At 38.6% G+C, this 23,174-nt stretch overlaps 1 protein-coding gene across 1 annotated transcript in view; it reads right to left on the minus strand.

Moving 5' to 3' along the window:
- Positions 1-1,992: 1,992 nt before the first annotated feature.
- CDK6 (cyclin dependent kinase 6) overlaps positions 1,993-23,174 on the minus strand; it is a 136,298-nt gene continuing 115,116 nt past the window's right edge. Inside the window, exons 6-8 of the mRNA XM_058821055.1 lie at positions 21,269-21,319; positions 17,277-17,412; positions 1,993-15,652 (exon numbers count right to left, since the gene is read on the minus strand). Of these exons, the coding sequence (XP_058677038.1) occupies positions 15,506-15,652; positions 17,277-17,412; positions 21,269-21,319 (334 nt within the window). The 3' untranslated portion in view covers positions 1,993-15,505. The remainder of the gene's footprint in view (positions 15,653-17,276; positions 17,413-21,268; positions 21,320-23,174) is intronic.

A 23,174-nucleotide genomic window follows, 5' to 3' on the forward strand; every position in this document is an offset into this window, starting at 1 on the left:
AGAGAGGAACTCTCTGGCACAGAACCCAGGCGAGATCAACCTCTCAGCACTGCAGGATCCTGCAGGAATCTTTGAACTGGCAGAACTTGTTGGCAGTGGTACCTACGGGCAGCAGTTTTTTTCCTAGTCAGAGAAGATGAGGAAGTGAGGACAAGTGAGGGAAAACAACATGGTGGCACCGAGGTCAGAGGGAAAAGAAGGGGAGGAGGTGCTCCCAGCGCTGGAGCCAAGATTCCACAGCAGGCCCTGGTGAGGACCATGGTGACACAGGCTGTTCTGCATCCCATCAGGTTCATGGGGGATGCAGAAATCCACTCAGCCCATGAGATAAACACTCACACCAGAGTAGGCGGAGGCCAGAGAAAGTTGTGATCCAGTGGGAGACTCAAATGGAGAGAGAGGGTCCCTGCTTCCAGAGATAGAGAGAGAGGGCCCTTGCTTCTAAACTAGAGCAGCCTATCCTTAGAGGACTTCACCCTGGGGACGTGTGACCCACGCCACAATAGTTTGGAAAAGACTCTTTGTCTGTGGGAGGGAGTCATGTTGCAACAGTTTTGGGAAGATTGCTGTGTGTGAGATTGGAGCCATGTTGGAGAGGTTCACAGAGAACTGTCTCCCACAGTAATGCCTTAAGCTTTAGCTTTCATATTTTCCAGATTCTGTACTGCATTAGTATATAACTCTGAACTTCATATAATGTGTTAACAAATTCTCCTCACAGTTTAGTTAGACAAAACAATCAGAACCAAAGACACTATTGCACCTTCAGGCCTAAAAAGTATAAACAACAGCAAATTGAGGAGAGCAATCTGGGAGGATAGGACTTCATAACTTGAAGCTGTAATTGACAATTAACCCAAATATGTAAATGGACCAAAATGTACAAAAGTGTGAAAACGTGTGATCCGTTGTCCATCTTGGGTGTAGCCTTGGCCAGGCTCTTGTACTGCCCAAGGTGTATCCTTTGAAGGCCTTTTTAATAAATACCCACTTCATTCCTTTAACACTGTCTAGTCTCTGTTCTACATAGCCTCTCAAGGCATCAGTGGGAGGGAACTGATGGCATAGCAGTGGAAAGACTTCTCTCCCTGAGTGAACAGAAAAAGATCTCTGGTGACAAACTGACCAAACCCCCGCAGCCCTGTCTCCCTGCGCTGTCAGTGGAAGGAGGGAGGGATGGGGGAGAAAAAAGGTGGTTTAAAGGCTTATTTTGCTTCTCATTATCCTCCTCCGATTCTGTTAATAATAAATCTACATTATACCTTTAAATATGAACCTGTTTTGTCCTTGGAGTGTTTTCTCCCAGTCATTATCTCAACTCATGAACACTTAGTCATTTTTTTTCCCTCTCCTCTGCCCAACTGTAGCAGAAGAGGGTAAGCAAATGGCTTTTGTGGGTGCCTGGCATTTAGCCAGTGTCAAACCACAACAATAACCAATCAAGAAAAAACAGTCAATCAATAAAGTGTGCTCAGCTCTTTAAAAGATGAAGATGAAAATAGCAGAATCTAAAGGAATACAAAAATACCATGCATATTTAGCACAACAGTTGGATCAAATAACGTTTGGGAAAAATAGTGCATTTCATGGACAAATGAGAGCCATTAAAGCACAATTCCCCTACATCAAAACAAAGATTTCAGTAAAAACAGATCAGTGCTAAATCATACAGCATCCCCAGCAACTGCAGCAATGTTTTGCTTTTGAAAGAAAAAAGAAACTCTTAGATTATAATTTTTTTTAAATGGAATTCATCGTACATAAGCAAAATACCTAGGAATGAGTAATTGTGATAAAGGAGGGTAGATTTTTATAAAATTGGTATATAGTAAGTTGCTGGAAAGGGTATGCATGTGCTTATGTTTCTGTGTCTGGTTGTGTGTGTTTGCTGATTTTCTAGAATACACAGGGTATTGAGAAAAACACTTGGAAACAAAAACTAGAAACCAACATTGCTAATTTTCTGTATTTAATATACAATACTTACTGCATTTGTATTCATTTTACATTTTTAGATAAAAGAAAAATATAGCTAGAAGGGTGAAGCAGTTTTAAATACAAAACTAATTTTTTGCCTTTTTACTTTTCAATAATTTGGGAACTAAAGAGAACTAGACACTGTGAAAATTTTTATTATATTGATTCTCATACTGAACCCTCAGCACCCAACAATAAATACACAACTTTGCTTTTCTTGCACTGCCAGCAGCAAAACATTCAGTTCCAAAGGACTGTAATTCTGATATAATACATTATTGATAACTTTCTGTGTGCCTTAATTTAATTCTGCTGTATTGACACATTAGTTTTGCAGTCAACCATCTTTACAAACTTGTAAAAGCTAAAGAATATGTTAATACGGTAAGGTGCATGCTCCGATGAACTTCAATGCAGTCAACATAAAGTAGCCCCAGCTGAGGGTGTTCTTAAAGCAGAAAGCCCCATAGGGTGAAATTTGGGACACAGAACAGGCATGCAGTTAGATCAAAGGGCTTTGTTTGAAAGCTTGCAAAGGGAGCTCTAGAGTTTCCAAAGTGTCTGTGTTACTTCCCAGCCATTCTGTACAGCAGAAATATACTTTTTCCCAATGCATGTATGGTAATCAGCAGCTGTGCAAGAAGAGGAGAGTCTGCAAGATTTCCTGTACAGCACTGGTGCAAGACTTGTATATACCACAGTTCACATGCTGTAGCCCCTTGATGTCATACTGATGACTAAAAGGTAAACCAGTATATTTGAGTAACAATTCAAGAAATCGCTGTTACATTTTTCTGTACCTCTGCAGGTGATACTGTATTTCACACATAGATGATTTAAATGCTGAATGCAAAGAATGTAAAGAACACTGACTAGTAACTGCTATTAAGCACACAGAATAAAAAAAAATGATGCACCTTTAAAAGAAACAGTAACACACGCACCTTTTCATGTTTGTACCCTGATTAAAAGAACATCATGAATTTCAAGTATGAAATGATACAGTGAAATCATGTCCTGTGAATAGATATCAATGCTAGTCTAGGTAGTACAGTTTGCACTGTATAACTTTCCATCTTGCAAAACAGAATCCTACTGCATATGTAGGTAAAGTGACTTGAAATGCTAAAACCTGACATGCCAACTGTTGCACCAGTATAGACCGATACCATGCTGTAGAAGTCAACAGGACTATGCTGATTTTCACCAGCTGAACATATGCCCTAAGGTGAATGAAGAAATGTATTCCGAACTGCTTTGCATGCTTTCCTTGAATTAGCAAATCCTAGACAACTCCAGAGCAAAATGATGTTTTATGACAAAAAAGGTGGAAAAAGAGAGAAAGGAAATAATCCAAACAGCATAGAGGCTGTTTTAATTTTCTGAAATTTTTTTTGTTTTGTTTTTTGGGTTTTTTAAAATAAAATTGTACTGAGAAATGAAGGTATTGAGAGAGATTTTGATTTGCTAATGGATGTTGGTCTGGTGTAATATCAATTAACAAAATTACTCTGGATGTGTCTCAGAAGCTGTCATCACTGTTCATAGTATTCTGTAAACCTGAAAGCACAAGTTTAATAATGCCTTTTGAGAACATAACTTATCTTGAAGATTCTTAAACCAGTATCTTGTGAGAGTTACAAACAGGCTTAACTTGATATGACTTCTGTTAACTTCAGTGGGATTTGTCACGTGTAAAGTAGGCACACATGGAGCAGTAAGAACGGAATCTTATTTCTGGTACATTTCTGTACCAGCATCCTGCTTTTCTCCATACATCTCAATGCCACTAAGAAGTGCAGTTCTGACCTTTTGTATAAAAAAGCAATGAATAGAGATTTTTAGAGAAATAATGAAACTAGGGTTAAGATTTTTATCACACATTACAATTTATATAGTATTCTTGCTGATTTACTAAGCTTAAGTATCTTTATATAGACCTGAGCTGCCTGACACTGAAATTTGTAGACTTACAAGGCCAAATTCTTGGTTTAATTTAATTGTAGTCAGTGGAATTACAACAAGAGTAAACCATGCTAAATGATTTTAAATACTTTGACTCTCCCACCCTAATTCATGCAATTGTCCATGCACAAAAAAACCTCCCAAAAACCCAGCACCTATATTTGCTGCCTTTATGCTTTTGTTTAGGCAGCAATCTTACTTCAAGCCCAGATGGGCAACTTTATCACTGCAGAAAACTTTCTTCAGTTACAAGATGCTGCACAAACTTGACCCCTGGCTTAAGTGTCTGAAATCAAGAGACACTTGCTGGGCCTTCTACAAACAAACTGAAGCCAAAGGCAGCCTATGTAATGTTTTATAATATTAATTTTTCAGACATCTCCCTACTATGTATAAAATTAGCTCTACAATAGCATTTCAAAGTAATCTAGTTATTCCATATTAAAACAAAAATTCTCTAAAAAATAAAAATTGCTAAATCTGAACACATATACTACTCTAACTGCAAAACTCAATGCACAGTATGACGTGTATTTTTGATTTTTTCAGAATGATCTATCTTCCCTCCTCTCTAAGAAGCTAGCTTCACTTCAACAACCAAAATGTATGCTAAATGCAAATAAACAATAAAGCAGCAAGACTCAACACATTTTTTTGCCACTACCCTTTCACAGGACTAATGTGTTTTCATACAAAATAATACACTAAATCATAATAGCAATAATTTAGAATAATGTCAAATAACTTGAAGATAAATGTGTCCACATTTTCAATAAACACAGACCCCATTCACTGGTGTCTTGGTGCTGTTATTAACCATGTGTCCTCACAATTAAAGTCAGTTCCTAGAGGAAAGCCTTTTTCTGCAAATACTTTTTGTGAGCAACTACACTCCCACGAGTAAGCCCTCTCTGCTCTGTGAGACTGCTCAGCTGAAGTACTGTATTCATGTCTTTGCAGATTTAGGCCTTCAGACTGAAGAGTATCAAGTTAGTGAGGAAGTACAAATACACATTGTAACACAGAAAGTAGAAGACAGACATACAGACTAAAGCACCCTGTGATGCCTTTGGCTGTTATAATATAAACATCACTTCCAAAGTATACAGTTCCAACTTGTAACACAGCATTTTGAAGGTACAATTTTTCTTTAACTAGAGCATTCAAAGACATTATACTTTTAAAGCTGTTCAAAGTAACGCAGCAAAATATTGTATTAACAAAAAAAATCATATGAGATTCGAGGGCAGATATAGACCACTTTAATGAATTGGAATGAAATGGACCACAAATACATTAATCTGAATGCTTGTAAAGAATTTCCAAGGAAATTAAAGACTGCAAGGAACGAATCAATGTTCATCTGTGGTCTTGGCTTCAGTGCCAAAATGATTCAGCATTGTGCAGAAAACAGATTCTATTGGAAAAAGAAATGGCACCTTTTTATTTTCCCTATCCTAAGTGTTTTAAAATGTATTTCTTTCCCTAGCAGAAGGGACTGCCTTACCTATGAATGGTGCCTGGCTAAGAGTCCTTGAGACTCTTTCAGTCTGTATGTCAACTGGAACTGGCTCTCACTTTTCACTGAAAAGCACCATCATAATGTAAACTTTGTTTGCTCACATTGCTGTGACTCCAAATGGGCTGTAGGAAGGGAGTTCAACTCCTGGCAAAGAGATTTTGAACACTGTGGAGAAAGACAGGTTTTTAACAGTGCTTAATGGAAAGGCAGATGCCGTGGATATTGAATTGTTTGTTGGAACTAAACAGAGACAACTTCACTCTCATGACCAGCGACAGGACTCAAAGGTGAGCCAGGAAGGGTTCAAGTTGGATATCAGAAAAAGGTTTTTCACCCAGAGGGTGACTGGGCACTGGAACAGACTCCCCTGGGAAGTGGTCACAGCACCAAGCCTGGTTCAGACAGAGTTCAAGAGGCATTTGGACAACACTCTTAGGCACATGGTGTGATTCTTGGAGTTGGACTCAATGATCCTGATAGGTCCCTTCCAACTCAGCATTACGATTCCCTTAATATTGACCACCACAGAATGATCAAGATTTTCCGACTGCTGGCCTTCTCTCTTTTTGAAATGGTAAACTATAAGGTAATGCTTTTCTTTTCAACTTACTACATACAATAGGAAGGAGAATGGCAGTGGGGAGGTGAAATAAATCAAATCAAAACAAAACAGAGCTAGAACACCACATGGTTGCTAGACATCTAAAGAGAAAAAGCCTCTAATCTCATGATGCTGCACCCCTTTGATTATGTTCTGCACTCCTTTGATAGCTAACTTCAGTTCAAAATGTGCATGGCAACCAATACTTTCACACAAGCACATCCACCCTGAGCTTACATGAAGCCACCTTCGACAGCCTCACATCGACAAATGTCTTGCCAGCATCCAATTTCTGAAGTACATTTTGTTGTACCCATGGTTACAGCCACCTTTCTTAAAAGGGACTCCAATAAAGTCCCTGCAAGAAATCATGGTGGATTTGGGCCTTGCTAGAAAAACACTTAATTTAACTAGCATGCTGCAAACTCAGGCTACATTTTAAACCCAGTTTGGTGGATTACTCTCTATCACAGATGAAGGATGACTGTTTGACATACATATCATCTACCTGGAATACAACATTTTGTCTTTTCCCACAGAATGTCCATAATTCAGTATCGTCCCTTTTGTGCAGTGGGAGAGTTTTCTTAGGGGAGTTCCTATATCACTGCTGTTTAAAATGCAAAAAGTAGAAGTCAGCTGTCATAGAAACAGTAAACATACTATCCCCCTTTAGATCCAGGGAAGACTCTCCCTCAGGAGAGTATTTTGGTGTTTAAGGTCTGTTTGTGCCTAGTACTTGTGTACAGGGCTCTGTACTTTACACTGCCATAGCCAAAAGGGAAGGAATGAGCTTGATTATCTACATGAACACAACCTATCTTGAGAGCTGGGGACTGTTTCACAGTTGCTCCACCCAATGCTGGGAGAAATCCTCTTCCTGGGAATAGGCATCTTGGGGAAAGTGAGGAGAAGCAGGGCAAGAAGTTGGAGGCTGGCATTTCTAGTCTTGTATCCATCAAAAGCTTCTGTATAACAGGGGCATCATTGTGTGTTCATGTAAAAATGTGATCACAGACAGTTGTTCAGGGATCTTCTGTACTTAGTAAATGATCTTCTGAATCCAAAATTGTTTTTCCTAATCAACCCGACATTATGTTCAATCTAATCTATTCTAGCTTATTGCTTGGCTTAAACCAAAAAGTGTGAAAGTAGCACACATTTTGCCATATTCTATTGTACTACTTCCCTGTTTCTAATGAGAAGCAAGGAAAAACTAGAGTACAAATCACTGGCTGGCCAAGACTGGAAGCTTGGAGTCACAAGGCAGTAACTTAGCTCACAGCTAGTTCAGTGGTAGTGGAAGACCCAGCAGAATCAGATACAAATTATACGTAATTGCTGCTGCAGTGAGAGGAAGCAGGGAAGCTGGAAAACTGCTGAGGAATAGACTCCTCAAGGCTTCCTTCACAGTGTCACAGAAGGATGATCTGGGATAAGGAAAGGACTGCTTGAATGGCTGAGTGGTCTACCAGTATACATATTTAACAAGAGCCAGAGAACTGTGGAGAATTAGAGGTTTCCCATCCCTGGAACTGTGAAGTTTGTCTCTGTGCCAAGCCCAGTTGCTCATGCTTAATGGAAGGACCAAAATTAGCCACTCTGTGCCAACACTTACCCTGTCACCCATGCACATAGACTGAACACAACAAGGTGTCATGCAGGCTTCCTATTCTGCATTTTTGGAGCTGACATAATAATAGTTAACAGTAGCTCTCCTGTTGGCAAAGCAGCTCAGAAAGCTCGTTCCTACTCTACAACCTACAAAAAGTCTTTTCCCATGGCAGATGATTTTGCATTATTATTAACACTGGGTGTCAGACACGCTTGCTAAGCCCTCAGACTCCCCCCTGTAAGATGGTGAACCATCTTAGAGGATTGTTCTGGACTGATACCATGGACTGATCCAGCAAAACTTGCAGGTGGATAACCTTATCAAAATCCAAGTGTGCAAAACCATGCTATTTTGGATGACCAAAGGATTTTCAGTTTGCAGCAGGGGTCAACTTCTAATGCAGAACACTGCACGCCAATAGACACTGTCAGTGGCTCTCCTGCAGCAGAGCTGTGCATTCTCCAGTGCCTGCAGCTGAACTACAGGCACTGTCTCTGTGGACAGCTTAATCTGCTGTCAAGCTGTCTCATAAGACTTTTTTTTATATCTACCCAGAAAAAGCTCTAGCTTATGCAAAATTAAAAAAAAATAGAGCTGTTGCTATGTTGAAGAAGTGCACTGTAACTCACGACTTGAGTTGGCATAAGTATCTGGAACCAAAATCCCATTCCAGAGTCTTGCTTTATCATCTTATGTGACAGGAGAAAACAAAAGAACTAGAAAAAAGTCTTCTCCCTATGTTTATAAATAATTTTTCCATGTAGTCAAACTCACTTGCCAACTCTCCTGCTCTCTGCCCATTTTTTTCTCTTTCCATCACACCATGATTTTCCTCCTTCATCTAACTACTCAAAATTGATCCTAACATTAAAGAAATGGGGTTTTACTTTTTTATTTTAAAAGGCTGAGAATTAGCATAACATGATGTACGTGTGAAACATGGAATAAAATGAACGCTGAAAATTGATTTTAAACCCTTTAGGAGTAATTGTAAAAAGGAATCTGTCAGTCTGTGAAAATTCATTTTCCATTCAGTGGCACAGACTTTCCCCTGTCTGGATTTCACATGAGCATGTCAATGTGAGCAAGTATGCATGTAAACACTAGGAAAAGAAAATGGGGTTTTTTCAGGCATGTGGATGGATTCACAGAAAGTGAATAGTGTGAACGAGAATTCAGCTTGCTCAAAAATGGACACTGAGCTTGAAAGGTTTACAACACATCCTTGTAGACACCAAAGTAAATCACAAGTTTAACATGATGTGTTTTCCCATCTCCTTTCAAACAGTACAGGTTGCTTTAGTGCAAATGAACATTTAAGTGGTAGTTTGAATAAATTCATACTTGGATGCTTTTCTTCCATAAAACCCTATCAACTTAGCAAAGTCAGTGAAAAAGTATCAATTTCAATGCATATTTGATACACATTGATTCCATTTATATCTCTCACATCAAAAATATGCTCCTTTTCACTCATCCTGACAATATTTTCCAAATAGTTTCTTAAAAATCTTCTCTCTAATCTTTACCAAGTGTCAGCTGTTTGTGGGTGCTTTTTTTTTTTCCTTTTTTCTTTGTTTCTTTTCAAAGAAGGCAGTATATTTTGTCTGATCCTTCCTGGAAACAAAAAAAATCTGCCCTACTACAACCACCAACAATCAAAATACTACAGCAGAAGTTCTTTTTTCATTCTCTAGCCTTGCAGAAGTCTCATTAACATTGGGCTGCATAAAACCCATCAATTCATCCCAAAAAAGATAAATATGTAATGTGAAGGGCAGAAGACCATAAGGTTAAGGAGTTTTGATTTATCTTTGCTGTTTTGCACAGTCTTTCAATGAAGGCTGGAAAACAATATTGCAGAAGCTTCCACAGGACTTTTAAGTCAAAGCAAATTTTCCACTAACTTTATCAACAGTTTTTCTGGGGTTTTTTGCCCAGAAAGCAAAAGGCTCATCTAAGAATGGTGCTGGTTAATTTTAGTTTCTGATGAGTACATGAAGAACTGATGGCATCTATTCAGCCTGGAAAAATCACTTTTGAGAACAAGCTCCCACTTGATTCAGTTCTGTTTGGGTGCCTATCACTGAATTAAAAACATACACATAATTTTTCAGGAATACTTTTTAATGGAAAAATATATGAGTTTCAAGATTTTGAGTGTTACAGCTAAAGTAATGATTTTCAGCTGGTTTCTCAAAGAGTCTAATGAGCCATTTTTCATATTATTTGTGCACACTACTCTTAAGTGGTCTTTATGGTTCTTACATTGTATATGTATTGCAGATCAGTATGCAATACTTGCTAAGCTTCAAACTAAAGGGAAGAAACAACACTTGGCAAAAGTATATTTGTCAGTTCATATGTCTACATCTCTCTCCTTTTAATGGCCTAGGTAATTAGAATCTATGAGAAAGCCTCTTTCTGTTTTACATAAATTATTGAGATTTGATGGTTACAGAGTCCAGTCCAGAAACTAGAATTGTATTACAGCCATTATCTAATAATTTGCAAGACGCAGACAGATAATAAAATAAAATAAACAGCTCACAAATAAAACTTCAATTTGAGTTGTACAGCCAGTTAGACTGTTAAAATTGTAGTCATGTTTTTGTACATCTAAACTGTACTTCCACAAAAAAAAAAAGGATATGAAAATAAAACTTGGAAGCTTAAACATATAAAATCCCATTTAATTTTCTAGAGATTCTGACTTTTTTCTTCATTGAAAGTAACCTGTATACTCAAGGCTTAGTAATCAAAAGGAAATGAAAGTGTAGCTTATTGATAGTCAGTTATTGAAGAGTTTATCTCTCTGTGAAAATAAAAATAAATTTCTTAAATTTCCCCCCACTAATGCAGTTCAGAAAAATGCTTTTTCTAACATACTAACTTCAAGAACATAATTTACACATTAAAAAAAAAGTGTGAAATCCTGTTAAAATCAAAAGAGATCTTGATATTTAGAAGCAGTTTTGAAGCAATAAAATAAATATGTTAGGTTCCTAAGCTTGCAATCAATTCAAGCTTCAAGCATAAAACAACAAAATCACTCAAATAGCCTAGTAACTTCTAATTCACATTGTATATAAAAGTCAATCTATTCCTGAACCTACTGTATATGAAAAATACTAGCCAAGTGGTTCTATAAAACAGAGTTCTTAGAATAAACTTCCTCATTATTCAAATGTATCTTATATGTGGAACATAATTAATTTATGTGGCCTTTAAAACTGAACTGTGTGGTTTCTGATTCATGTATGTATTTGACAAGTGATGTGTTTTTAGTTGTGAGTCAGGTAAGTGCTCCTAGTTTGCTGGCTAGAAGACCAAACCAGCATGTTTTCTCTTTATTTTCCACATTAAAGCTGGTCTAATACCTAACAGCAGAAAGAATTACATGTATAATAAAACTCAAAGACAGTGAGCGAACCTGTGAAAAGCAGCAAGGCACAATATTTTCTTCTTATTCACCAAAACAACCACTGGGTATAAAAACCAAGTAAGAGTTATCATGCTGGAAACCCTCCCCCATGTAGAAGAGGTTCAAATACTGCATTTTAGTGATTCCTTTCATTAAAAATGCTCTGTACACATAGCCCTAAATTTAACTTTTTTTGCAAACATGACGTGCTCATTTTTTGGTGTGTTTTAGGACAGAAACAACAGGGAAAGATGCTCTATTATTGATCATTGTGGACTAATAGGCTGAAAGAAACCTGGAGCATCGGCACAACCTACACAGAAATATGCACAAATCCTATTTTTAGAATTTTACTAATCACACAGAAGGCAACAAAGGGGTACACAAAACTAAGCCTAAGCAAGGAGGTGCACAAAGTTCTTGTCTCATCACTGGTTTAGACTGTGAGACTAAAAGAAGCAAGATTTAGTAATAGGAATGGAGGGGACATTGACACTATGTGTAGCTATGGAAAATTTGGAAGAATCTTGCTGGAAATAGCACCTGTGAGCATCACTGAAACCTGTTTACATAAGGGAGCTGAGGGAGACAAATGGGAAGGCTGGTGTGAGTGTGGACAGGGGGAAGAGAAAAGGGCTGCACCAGATGGATTGCTATGGTTCACCAATTAGCACTTCACTAGCTGCTTGTGGTGATTTTTTTCCTTGGCTATTGGGGCTGTTTTTTTTCTGCAGAGTTATGTAGTAGTGATTAGAAAGAAAAAAAAAAGGTTGGTGGGAGATAGAAATTTCTCCTTCCATTACCCAGAACACCCTGTTCTCTGCTAAGAAGAGCACAGTGCCTGGCTGTGGGCGTTCTAGGAGCTATACTTAATACATCTCTTGTTATTCAGCATTTTTTAGCTGCTGTTGAACCACTCCTGTAGAAGAGGACACATACAGGTTTAGATATCACTAAGAAGAAATGCACTCTGAAGTCTTCTTTAAATGTGTACAAAGAGTTTACATCACAGCACTTTCTTTTTCACTTACACAATTCCTACATCCTACCCATATGGCAGTACTGAGTACAGGTACAAAAACAGTAGAGCTATACCAGTAACATAAGAAGAGCAAGGACATGGGTTTGAGCACAGTCCCACAGCTGTCTGTGCTGTCTAATTATAAATATGATTCCTGGCATGGTATTAGCCAACAACAGTGCTCTGCCCAGCCAGAGAACAGGCGTTCTCAGTTTACTAGTGTAAGTGAAGCCCCACATGGTTTGGCAGGGAAGACTGGAATATGATTAAGTCTGTGGCATGTCAAATGGAATTTCTTCCTAAAGAGATTTGGAAAAGGAGGTAATTTGAAAAATTGTTGGTCCTTTGAATCCAGGCCCTTGCTACCACAAGGACCCCATTAGAGAAATATTTTCCCTAACCCTGCCAAGATTCTTAGATTTCTTGGTTTTGTTCCTGCCATTCCCACTGGAAAGATGTTCCAGAATGTGACCATTAATACAGCCCTTTGAAACTGGTCTCCTCAATGCTCTCATTTATAACCTGATCCTACTATATTAGACAACATACAGCACCATGTTGCAGAAGCTCTGCCTCTGACTCCATAAGCCAGCCCCTGTTTTTCTCTGCTGCTTGCTTAGCTCTTTGATACTATGATTGGGAAATACTGCTCCAGTAGTTAAATTCCTGGTGATTTCCACATTCTCATTAGTTTTTGAGCCAACACTAACCTTTGGCTTTAAGTATTCTCTCCCTTCCTTTCTGTTTTTACCCTAATAATGTATCTACATTCAGCAACCATATTGTCTACTTTTTAGCTTTGCTAAGCTTAATAGAATAGATTCTTATGTGGAACAGATGCACATTTCTATCTGAGAGTTTTAAGCCTAATTTGGAAAATATCATCTCCTTCTCTACATTTTCACTCTGTATTAGTTGGTGGAGAGCTCTGGGACAGTTCCCTGAGCAGTTGCTGGGAAGCCACACCAGCTGAATGCCCTGATAAGGTATGTATGACAGATAGCTCCATGCTAGGTAAAATGTGGAATGTTTTCAAAAGTGCTAAGCTCCATAAAAAAGCTTTTCTAATTACTACTATTGCAAGAGTCTCCTGACTTTTGTCTCTGTTTGTTGTTCTACTTAGTGTTTAAAAATTGCTAGCAAAAAATTCACTCTGCCCCATCCTACTCTGGGAATTGTAAATATTATTCACACTTGGGTCCACTAACCTGTACAGCAATAGGATTGGGACACCACCAATGCAGTAGGTCTGCAGTTCCCTTTGGGTGTAGGAACAAAGAGAATGACAAAGGTAAGGCCAAGATTAGGTTTGCTGCTGTGACAGCTCCCTGGCCTTCAGCTTCCTGCTCACAGAGCTTCTGAAATTCTGACATTACAGACCTGTGGTATCTCTGTGTGCAGATGCTTTGTACATGCTCTTGCCAGGCCTAATTTGCAACTTGCCTGTTCATGCTGCTTAAGTTTTTTGCACAGGCTCATTTTGGGCTTAAAGAAAAGCACAGGCCACTGCACGCAAGCATGCAAGTGGTCCTTTGAAACTCTGGCTTGTTTAAAGTAGACTTAATTTAACCATGTATCACACATTTAAATGCCTAGCAGTAACAAAAAGCTTTATCCAGGAGACAGGTAAGACCCACTTACTATCCTAGCAGCGGACCATGACCCAGGGAGCGCAGATACCTGAAACACAGTTAACAGTGAGGGTCGCCACAGGAGCGAGAGACCTGCCCGTGAGATGGCAGCAAGCTCCCCTGTCACTGCTGGAAAAGTTACACTGCCCAACTCACTGCTAAGGACCTGCTTCTGCCAAGCATGAGGATACAATGCTGGCTCACCACCCAGACAAGATGAGATAGAGAAGAGGAAGAGAGAAGCCTAAGGGACTGTCACAGGAGAAAGCAAAGCTGGCTGCCTCACTTCGCATCAGTTATCCTCATTTTTGGGGGACCAATATTTTCCCCCAAGTCATGCCCAAGTAAATGCACTGAACAGCTAGGGAATAGCTTTTATGGATTTAAAATACTTCTTTTTCCCCAGTACAGTATTAAAAAAATAAAAGTTTCTTTTCAAAATACTGAAAATATATTTTAGTTAAGGTAAAAATACTAAATATAAAAATTTCAGGTAATATTTAAAATAACTGTGCTATAAAGGCAAGTAAATTGCTTAGTTATTTTGACATTCAATAATGGCACATTAACCTTAGTGGACAGGCGTGTGCTAGTATCCCCACATGGTGGTTTAGGAGAGAGGGTCATGCATTTCTGCACAGAAAACAAGCCTGCTTAGTAAGTGACGTGAGGGATTTTGAGCATTAATGTTCATGCACTTGTGATGTATTGGGGGTGTTGCAGGTAAGGCAGCACAATATACAGAGTACAATGCAGCACAAATACTTCTCTGTGCTTATTGCAGGTATAGGATTCTCTGCTTCTGAACCAGAAATATTTTTTCTATTTTTGTTTTTGGCTGACAATGAGAACAGGTTTAAGGTGAAAATCTGAATTCATTTTCATTGGCTCTGCTCATGTCTTTTGAGCTGGACATCAGAAAATTATTTGAAATGAGATGAAGAAAATATGCTTGCAGCTGTTTCCAGGGAGGAATTATGGGTTAGATGATGGACTAGAACATGTCTGCATTTCAACACAGAAAGACCATCTGGAAATTGAAACAGTAAGAACAGGACAGTTTTTTGAAACATGCACACAAACATAGCTAGATAATAACTCGTTTGTGTATGAAAAAACCTAAAAGCTGAGACATTTATTATGATCATCATCATCACTGTTATTTTTATAGAGCAACAAAATGATAAATTAATTTATCCATGTTTTCAAGTGGGGAAGCACCTGCGTATCTGCTATGAATGAACAGTAGCTGGATGTATTAACACATCTATCAGTTAACTGCAGGTTGCAGAGATCTGGTATTTCAATGCCATTCTTTAAATGCCACAGAATAACAATAATAAAGTACCAAATCACGCTTCAGCAGCTAGAGAGAGAGAGAGATTGCATCGATGGCAGTGACTCGATCATGAAACACTGGCAGCGTTCAATATTAGAAAGATAAAACGGCAGCAAAACTGGTCAGCAGCTTCTCTTCGTCTGGAGTTTTCCCAGGCAGATAAACAAAACAAAACCAAAACAAACATAAAGCTGCAACAGGAGCAGGTCAAAGCCCTGGCCCTTGCATTGCTCTGATAAAAGTAAACTAGATTGATTTCCATGGATAAGCACATCACAATCCCAAAATAAAAGATAAGTGCATAAAACCTCCAAATAATGATCTCGCTAGGACAGCTATGTGGTTTGTTTGGGACAGTGGCCTTGTCAGCTACATGTCTTGTTCATTTATGGTTCGTCTTCAGTCAGCACTTATGATGCATTCACCTCACTGGAGTTTTGGCTGGATGACACGTGACAGTCCAGATTCTCCTTGAATTTCTCCAGATCATGGAAATATGGGTGAGAAAGGGCAACATATGCAGATATTCTTTTGGCTGGGTTGAATGCTAGGCATTTCTGAAAGTATGAAAAGAAGTTAGTTTTAACTACAATGTAAGTTACAGTGCTGTCATTGCATACATACATTAATGCATACCACCTTCAGTTTATGATCAGTATGAGACACAACAGGGTCTCAGAAGGTGGTGCACAACGACCATCCATACTAAAACAAGCAGTAGGGTCACAGTATAGAGTATGGCCACCTCAAAAATTACATGCTAGAAAATTCAAGTATTCCCAATTTAGAAAATCACAGAATACAGGTTTTCTTTAACTCACATGCACAGGACAGCCTTCATCTGCTTATGCTGTGTGTTCAGTTTCTCCCTCATCTTCCTAGCTGCACTTTGATGGCCCTCCTTCCTGATCTGTATCCCAGCCTTTGTCCAGCCAGCACTGAAATCTCCATGTATTCACCTCCATGTATTATTCTTCCTACTGTTCTTGTCTAACCAATTCCTAGTCCTAATTTCTTTTCTTTTATCAGAATTTCTATCATTTCACTCCTGAAATTTAATTCAGTGACTTCCAGTTCTACTCTCCCCTTTCATCTCTGGCTCCCAGTTATCATCTCTTTTCCTAGCAGGGACAGATCTCTTTCCCACCTCACCTTCTAGGGACAGATATTAATCTCCTTCCTCCCTCCCCCCCTCATCATGCCTCACACTCACTGAGCTCTTGGCCATATATTATTCCTTCTTGTTCCTAGAATCGAACTCTTGTCCCATGTCTAGCTTCCACTTCCAGGCTGTCTGCAAGCACAACAGATTTTTCTCATAGCAGTGTTTCTCCCTTGTCATTTCAAGTGGCCAGATGTAGTCCAGCTTTCTGCAGCTGGGAGCTGCCATCATGAGGACACTGCAGGGACCATCTGCTGCTGAGACAACCTTGGCCAGAGACAGCAGCTCCTGAAGAGATGCATCAAGTCTTTCAAGAATTGTACTCTACCTAGATCACATGAATCAAGATCTTTAGAAGACCTCCAAAGAACAAATCTAACTAGATTTCAACAAGCATAGCATGAAGCAAACTGATGCAGGGTCATTCCCTGTATTCCATTTCAAGACTGAATTTCAGGACTGGGATTTCTGATGTAAGTATAACAATGATGGAAATAGCTGTACCAGCCCAATTCTTTTGCTTCTGTTCAGCCTTGCCATTTGCAAGAGGCAATAACTGGTGACTTCCAAGCGTAGAGTTTTCAGCATTCAGTAGAAGACTAGCAGATGTAATCTGCCACTACAGTCTACTTCCTGCTTTATGCTGGGCCCACTACAGTACATGAATGGTAGATCCATTTTTGTACTCACATCAGGCCAATACTGTAAGGGAGGCTGCTGCAGTGGCACTACAGGGGTCAGTAATGAAGATCTAATCAGAAAGTCTAACGACAGGTCAAACATATATGTCTCTGACCTAGTTTCCTAATCTTGAGCTATTCTCAGCTCTGACACCTCTTGAACCAAAGGCAGTGTGTCTTTGTGCTGTTGTTTCACAGATTAACACAAACTGTCTTAGCTATTTTTGACCTTTTTTTTACTAACTCCATTAAATGGAAACTTCATTTTTTCTTGGCAAGCTGCATGCACAGTGGGAGCCATGAGTCATGTGAGGCAGGGAACAACAAATGGGAACTCACAAGAAGCAAGTCTTTGCCTACTTCATCGATATCTGGTACAAATTTTTCAATAGGTTGTGCGGGTCTAGAAGTAAAGGCATTTCTTGGAAGGGCAACATCATTAGGCCAGTCCTCTTCTTCTGGGAGTCCAATTACACTGCAAAATGAAAAACAATATTAGGTCTGAATATTTATGCAGTTTTCCCTTCATATTGATTACAATGAGTGGCATTTTATAAGTATTTTAGTTTAAATGAGCTTAAATGTTTAATTCTACAGTAGTACAATAATCTCTGTGAATAGAAGCTGATAAACATATGTCCTCAATGTGCTTGGTTGAAACAATTTTGTGGGTAGCACAATTTTCTGGCCTAAGTCTCTGAGTCTTTTTATTAAAAAAAAAAGCTGAGTGCTTTAGAAAAAGGTTGTTTAGCTCTTGACTGGATGGCGCAACATATGTCACTCCAGGATGATTAAAAGCAGTAAGTTTCAAAGGGGAATTGCGTGCAAGGATCTTTTTTCACAAGAATAGGGACTGAGAGAAGAGTGTGGGTCAAGATGAGGGTAAGGCAATAAAAGGGATGTTTCATAATGCTTCAAAGCTCTGTGCAGTAATTGTTGCCCAAATTTAAACAATTTATTTCCTTCACAATACAGGTTTTAAAGTCTCTATTTCCATTTAGAAATGGAAAGGCACTTGAGTGTCTTTGTGGTTTTGCTTTCAATTGTGTTTTAGTTTTTCTTTACTCTTTAAAAGAATATTTTAATTTCTTTAAGTATTTTATTTCTTTATTCTTTAAATTATGTAAGATATTTATACTTATTAAATAATCGTGCTGAGTTCTAAAACTCAAATAAATTAAATAGGTAAATCACCAACAATGAATTATGTCTCATACATTTCACATTTTAGTCTGATGTTAATATTTGTGGGGTTGAAAACCAGTTTCTGGTGGAAATTATGAAAAAGATCATACATTACTTGTTTGGTTTCAGGGAAAATAAATTTTTATAACCTGTAAAATCGAGATTTTCCATGGAAACACTTACAGGGTAAGACAAGACAGAACAGAAAAACGATGTCACTGAATACTTGGGCTTGCACAAAGGCCAGTGCCACTAGGGAGCAGCATTGACCTTTTTTCTCACTGAGTTTGTCACAAGACTGGGTGAGGCCGTGGGCCAACTACATGGAGGTAAATCATAGGGTACCAGAGCAAACGTAATGGAATTGCCCCACCTCTACCTATGTGGATTTCAGATTGCAATTTGGCTTACCTAAAATACCTCTGAAAATTAGTATGTCCTCAAAATAACAGCATGGTTTGGAGGGCAAAGCAATTGCAATCTCAGGACAATTAAATCCTACTACATCTGGACATATCACACCTCTTGGGAAATGCTAAGCTGAATCTGTATGAGAAACCACATTTGCCATTTATCAGGTGCAGTGTGGCTATGGGGCAGCCTCCTTGGCCATGGCAGTTCAAGCCTTTTGATTAGGTATTTCAGGATCTGGTCCCATATTTAATCGAATACAAACAGCATCAAGGATGGGAGAGTTAAGTATTTGAAATAACAATGACATTTATCTTTTCATTCAAATGTGTTTGGTTAGTCCCACCGTTTTGTACGACTGCATGGCAGAGCAGAATGGGGCAGAATAAGCACAGGCAAAGGCAGAGCTAAGGGCAAGAAACCAGGAGGCAGCCTGTCAGAGAGGGGTGGGCTGCACAAGGCAGAGTGCAAAGGAGAGACATTTTTAGTTACACACATGTAGTACTCAAACACCCTTAATAATGAATTCTGAGGAGCTGCTCCCACTCTCATGGTCTGGTAGCATCACCATTCCAGTGACTAAGTTTGGGAGTAGCTCGGGAAAGTTTCACCTCCTGCCAAAGGTTCAGGCCTGGTCTTGAGAAATGCTGAGTACTTTCCACTCCCATTGATCACAATGGGAGACAAGCCTGTTCAAACCATTGCATTCAGCCTGAAATCTCTGAGGATATGCCACAAGCTGGTGGTGTCCCGGAAAAGCAAGAAAACATTTCGAGCCATGTATGAGGAATTTACCCTCATACACAGTGGAATTTTACTGACACAAATCACAATGCACATGCAAAGCAAAGGCAGACTATAGCACCATTATCCGAAGAATACATCAGTCCAGACTGTATAGAAATCCTGAAACTTCCTTCTGTCCAAACTGATCTCTACAATGAGTCACAACCGCAGAAAGAAGCAACCCTCCTACAAAAAGAGCTAGGCCTAACTGTGGGGGGTTCTCCAGCTGTGAAAACACAAAATAAACACTATTTGGCATAACCCCTCAGAATCCAAGACAGAAACTTCTCAACTATTTAGGAAGAACAGTACAAAAGAAGCAAATCCAAACTTTCTCTTTAAGTAGATGTGCAATAAGGAATTTCTTCTAAATTTAGCACAGCATTTTCTTTTCTTGGTGAATTCTTTTCTGCACAGGTAATCTCAGCCCCTAGGGATGGAAAGATCCCTGCTGGAGGCTGCCACTAGCAGCTATGCATTAAATCCTAGCCCAGTTAATTTTAATTTTCCCCTTAAATGTCACAAATGAAAGAAATCATAGCTATGTCTTTTTTTAATTGTAAAATATGTTGTATGTATCAAAGCTGTCTTCATTTAATAAAGCAGAATATTGTAGGACTAAAGTAGTAGCTTTGGCAGAAGAAGAAAAAGTAAACTGTAAGGACTGATTTTTCTGGATTGGGCAGGAAGAGCTATTTAGCGCATGACAAATTAACCACACAAGTGAGTCACATACTCATGGTATGGTATGCAGGAAAGGGAAGTCAACTCTGTGAAATCAAGACCTGTAATTTAGAAACCCCACACTGAATAATGAAAATGTTTAGGAACAGATCTGTTATGATTTGAGAACTGGAAACAGGATTAAACAGAGAAAATTCATTACTTGTTCAGTTTAAGCTTTTCTTAGAAATTTTACTATCTTCTCTTTGGAATATCTTCAAGAAAATAACATTTTGGAATAATACTTCTCTCACTCTCTCTGTGCTAGCTACTTCTTTTTTCATCCAGATCCCTGTATCCCTGCAGCCCCTCCATACAGAAAGGGAAGACAGAGGTGCAGAGGCAAACAGGCATTTGCTCTCTGGATTGGTACCAGCTCTGTGTGGTTTTGATTTCCTACCTACATGATACATACATCACATCTTAAAGTTACATGCCTCTTAAAAATAAAAAAATGTTCCTTAGTCTGAAGAGCTTTTACAAGAAGTAATATAATTCTACTTAATTATCATATTGGTAATATCAGTAACTGAATTTTGGATGAGAAGTATTGCATCTCAGAGAGTTTAGAGTCTACCTGCCTCCTAAACATATTTGATGTACCTGAAAAACACAAACTCCTAGAACTGTAAAATGGTTTTAAAATAAAATAATCTCTGAGAAAGCACATATTAAAATGCTGATATTCCTCAGTTCTCAGAGTTACCTTCCAGACCAAAATATGGACTGTTAACAGGCTACAAAATAGATTTTAAAAGCTAACACATTTTTTTATGTTTGGAAGTTTTTTCTGCAAAGATGCTGTTGGTAACGATCTCAGAGATTTCAGCTTTTAATGTATTCTAATGTTGTTTTCTGCAATGCACAATGAAAAAAAACAACAACAAAAACCCCTGTGTTTGTTTACATTAAGAGAATCTCTTGCATTTAACTGTTTATGAATATGTATGAATGGTACATGCACAGTATGTTTAAGAGACTTAAAAAGCCCAAACCCAGAAGTCTCCTAACTTCCTGATGATGGCTATCAGTTTTGCAGAACTATATTCCATGTTGCTTCCTCCTTCCATTCTGACACAGAATACACAGAAATATCATATTGCATGCCATAGCAATAGGAAATATGGAAATTCTAGTTACATTATTGCATAAAAACCTGGCAAAGAAATCTCATAGGGTTTCAATGTTAAACAGATACTGACATAAGGCAATTAGTTATTACTCACTCAAAGATTTTTCCTAGTTGATCAACATCTGAATTTCCACGGAAGAGTGGTCTGAAAAAATAAAAACATGTTTTTAGAATGTGACTTGCTTTAATTAATATAAATCTAAAGCTGACAGTTCCAATGTAGGGTGAAAACGTGGGGGTTTTTTGAGACTTCATCTTCTGCTATCTTCTGCTTCCATGCTTTATCCAGTCTGCAAGTGAACCTTTCAAGTTTCTACAAAAACTGGTAACAAAAGGGACAGATGATATGTATTTTTGAATACACTACTTTTGAAAATTTAATTGTGCCTTTTTGCCTGAATGACATAATTTTCCCTCAACTAATACTGTCCTATGAATTATATCATTAACAAAATCGTTTTCATTACAAAGAACGCTAAAATAGCTGCTAAGAGAGACACAAACAATGTCATGCAATTCATCAAAACATAATAACATTAGAGATTAATTATTATGAATATAAATTGAAAATTAAATTTCTTGCATACTGCATATTGGAAATGTGCTCCTAGGTTTAAGGGGTCAAATAAATGACAATGGATTCATGAAGGTCTGTAAACAATGGGGTGTGAAACGGTACAGAATTTACCTTGAAGTAGAGGAATACTTCTGCTGCATAAATAAAGATACATTCAAAGATACAAATTGTTAGGCTGCATGTCCAAAGGCTTTCAAGAAAAAAAAAACAGTGACAAAAAATATTTCCAGACACACTTTTTCTTTTCAAAGTGCAATTTAAAATATTTTCACTCATCATGTGTAAGATGCTATCAACCCCACAATGACAATGTAAAATATGAAATTCTGATTTGTACGGCAGTATGGCTGTATTGCCAGCTTTGTGCTGAACAACAGTGCAATTTTATGTTGAAACTCCAAAGATATTCCAACATTTTACTGACAGATGAATAAAGATCTAGCCAAGAATGAGGGATCTGTGAAGATCAGGCCACAGATGTCATGTACCACATTGGTTCAACAAATGGTAGATTACTCCAAGAAACACAACTCACACACACTGCAAACTGAGATAGGAACTTGGGATGACATAGCCAGGCTGCCCTCTCTTCCGGATCTCGGCTAAGTACGGAGTATGTTGTAAAGTCATGGTTACAGTTTCTAGAACTGTTCAGCTGAAACACAGTGACTTGACAGACAGCGCATAACCCTCTGCTTCCAAAGGGCAGCCTTTGGTTTGGGAGGAACACACATTCTCCTGCCTCTCTCCACATACTCCTGTCTGAGGGAAGTCCATGACCCTGCGACAGCCAAAGGCATCATTTCACTGCTGCTTTTCACAGGACAAGATCTCTCCCATCTAGACTGGCGAACAAAGAGTAAGTCAGCTATGGTCCTTCCCCTCTCACTGCCCATATGCAGGAGCAGCTGTAGGATCTGGATCTCCTTTTGCTAACTGTGAGTTCATACTGAGAATTGGCAATTTCCATCTTGACACTCTCGCAAAGGCACCAGAGCTCCATGTCACTGTGTGTCTTGTGGGTCCATTCCAAATACAGTAAGTGGACACAGAGCACTGAGACATTTATTAGGCACAACAACCTCTGCAGAAATCTGGGCCATCCAGAAAAAGCAGTGAACTGGCAGACATGCTGTTCTTTGATGAACTAAACATGCATTTTGCCTCCTTCTTGTGTGCTGCCATTCAGGTAATGTCATATCAACTTACACTCCAAACTGCTTTGTGCAGGGACATTGAGAGAACAATTTAATCAAGTATGATTTGAAACCATCTGACATGAGATTTGATCTGATGATGTAAAATGTGGTAGCCTGTTACTTGTCCATAAAGAGCTCCATTTATTTTGATTGTGAATAAATCATAACGCAATATTTTGTTTCCCAGATACACATGGTATTTACTAACTGTAGCCACTTTCACA

Source organism: Ammospiza caudacuta, chromosome 1 (assembly GCF_027887145.1).
Source record: "Ammospiza caudacuta isolate bAmmCau1 chromosome 1, bAmmCau1.pri, whole genome shotgun sequence".
NCBI classification, from domain to species: domain Eukaryota; kingdom Metazoa; phylum Chordata; class Aves; order Passeriformes; family Passerellidae; genus Ammospiza; species Ammospiza caudacuta.